Source organism: Helobdella robusta (assembly GCF_000326865.2).
Source record: "Helobdella robusta unplaced genomic scaffold HELROscaffold_15, whole genome shotgun sequence".
Taxonomy (NCBI): domain Eukaryota; kingdom Metazoa; phylum Annelida; class Clitellata; order Rhynchobdellida; family Glossiphoniidae; genus Helobdella; species Helobdella robusta.
The window spans coordinates 934,970-936,538 of record NW_008703839.1 but is presented as its reverse complement, the minus strand read 5'-3'; the positions used below and the strand labels follow the sequence as shown (position 1 = coordinate 936,538).

The window sequence follows — 1,569 nt, the reverse complement described above, 5'->3', positions numbered from 1 at the left end:
GGATTATGATATCTANATATATGTGTGTGTGTGTGGTGTGTGCTGAAAATCATACTTTTATGTGTATGAATTGGTAATTGCACGCTACAGGTATCAATATTGCTAACAGATATAGTTATCGTAACATTTATTTTTACGGCTTCGTACAATTTTTAGTTATAAAAACACCTTGAGTAACTCTTCTCTGCCTATACCTTTCGCTATTTCTTGTTCCAAATTAACAGTAAAAATTTGTCGATTACGCTGAGCTTTTAACAATGGACTTATGCCTCCATTTGACTAATTTTGATTTGACGCAGAATCATAAAAATAAAACTAAATTTTTTCAATTATTATCACATTCATAACATTGTACAAAATAACTGCCATATTAAAATAATCTGGATACCAAGTCACATAGGTATTCTTGTCAATGAAAAGGCCGATCAATTACCTTTAACAGCCCACAATGAACCCATACTAAATACAGCAATGATTTACTCAGACATTAAATCAATAATAAATAAATATATATATATACACATTATGGCAATATATATACACAACTCACCAGCGCTTTCATTACAACAAAATAAACATTCATTTATCATGTTATCGGAATTAGTAATCACATCTTCAAATATTTTTAATCTACATCTTATTGGATCAAATTCGTTTCCAATTGGTTTGCTTAACGTGTCCATGACCATGTAGATGAAAATTCCACAGTTGTGGCCATCCATCTGCTTTGGCAGTTCATAATGCGCTTCAAAGTCGAAATTTTTCCATGATTGTTTGTTAATTCTTTGGGACATACGTTTAAATCTTTTTTCAAATTGTTTGATTTGCAAAATAGATGATCCAAGAGAGTTATAGAAAAATATTTTGTTTAAATTATTATCTACAGTTATTAAACAGTAATGATTGTTGTTGACGACGAGTGGGAAAAATATGTAATTAGCATTAAAAGAATATTGGAAGATGGGGCTAGAACAAGTAAAATTTTTAAACATTACAGTAGTGGACAAGTTACAAGGTATATAGATTGAATTTGTAAACCAGTGAGACAAATAATCTAAAAGAACGCTACTTACCCATTTTTCTCCAATAACAGTCTGAAAATCCGAAAGCAACAACCTATCATTTCCTTTTTTGGCAACGTAACAATTTCTATTGACTATTTGCTCGTAATAGCATTTGTTGCTCGGAATGTTGGAATTTGTTATACAGATGTTGCTGTGGCCATTTGCACTTTGATCATTGCTGCAAATTATTGTGGGTATTTTAACGGTAACTATGCTGTTGAAATAACTTTTGAAAGGTTTACGTTTCCCCCAATAATTTTTCTCACATTCTTTTACCACTGTTTTTATTTTTCTTTTACGAGAAGCGGGTATTTGCAGTAGAATTTCTTTCGTACGCGCATCAACATGGTTTTTTAACAACTCCGCAAAACGACCTATTTTTAAATTTGTCGATCCATTTAGCAATTGGTGTTTAATAAACCTAAAACAATTTTCAACTTTGCTATTGCTTGTTCGTTCCCCGTTTTTATTCAAAAGAACTGTCCAAAGAGGCAAAATCGAAATT

At 31.2% G+C, this 1,569-nt stretch overlaps 1 protein-coding gene across 1 annotated transcript in view; it reads right to left on the bottom strand.

Annotated features, from left to right (window-relative positions):
- HELRODRAFT_169212 (hypothetical protein) overlaps positions 1-1,077 on the bottom strand; it is a gene marked incomplete at both ends in the record, with an annotated part of 3,388 nt that extends 2,311 nt beyond the window's left edge. Inside the window, 3 exons of the mRNA XM_009015069.1 lie at positions 169-279; positions 612-745; positions 1,074-1,077. Coding sequence (XP_009013317.1) covers positions 169-279; positions 612-745; positions 1,074-1,077 — 249 coding nt within the window. The remainder of the gene's footprint in view (positions 1-168; positions 280-611; positions 746-1,073) is intronic.
- Positions 1,078-1,569: the final 492 nt, after the last annotated feature.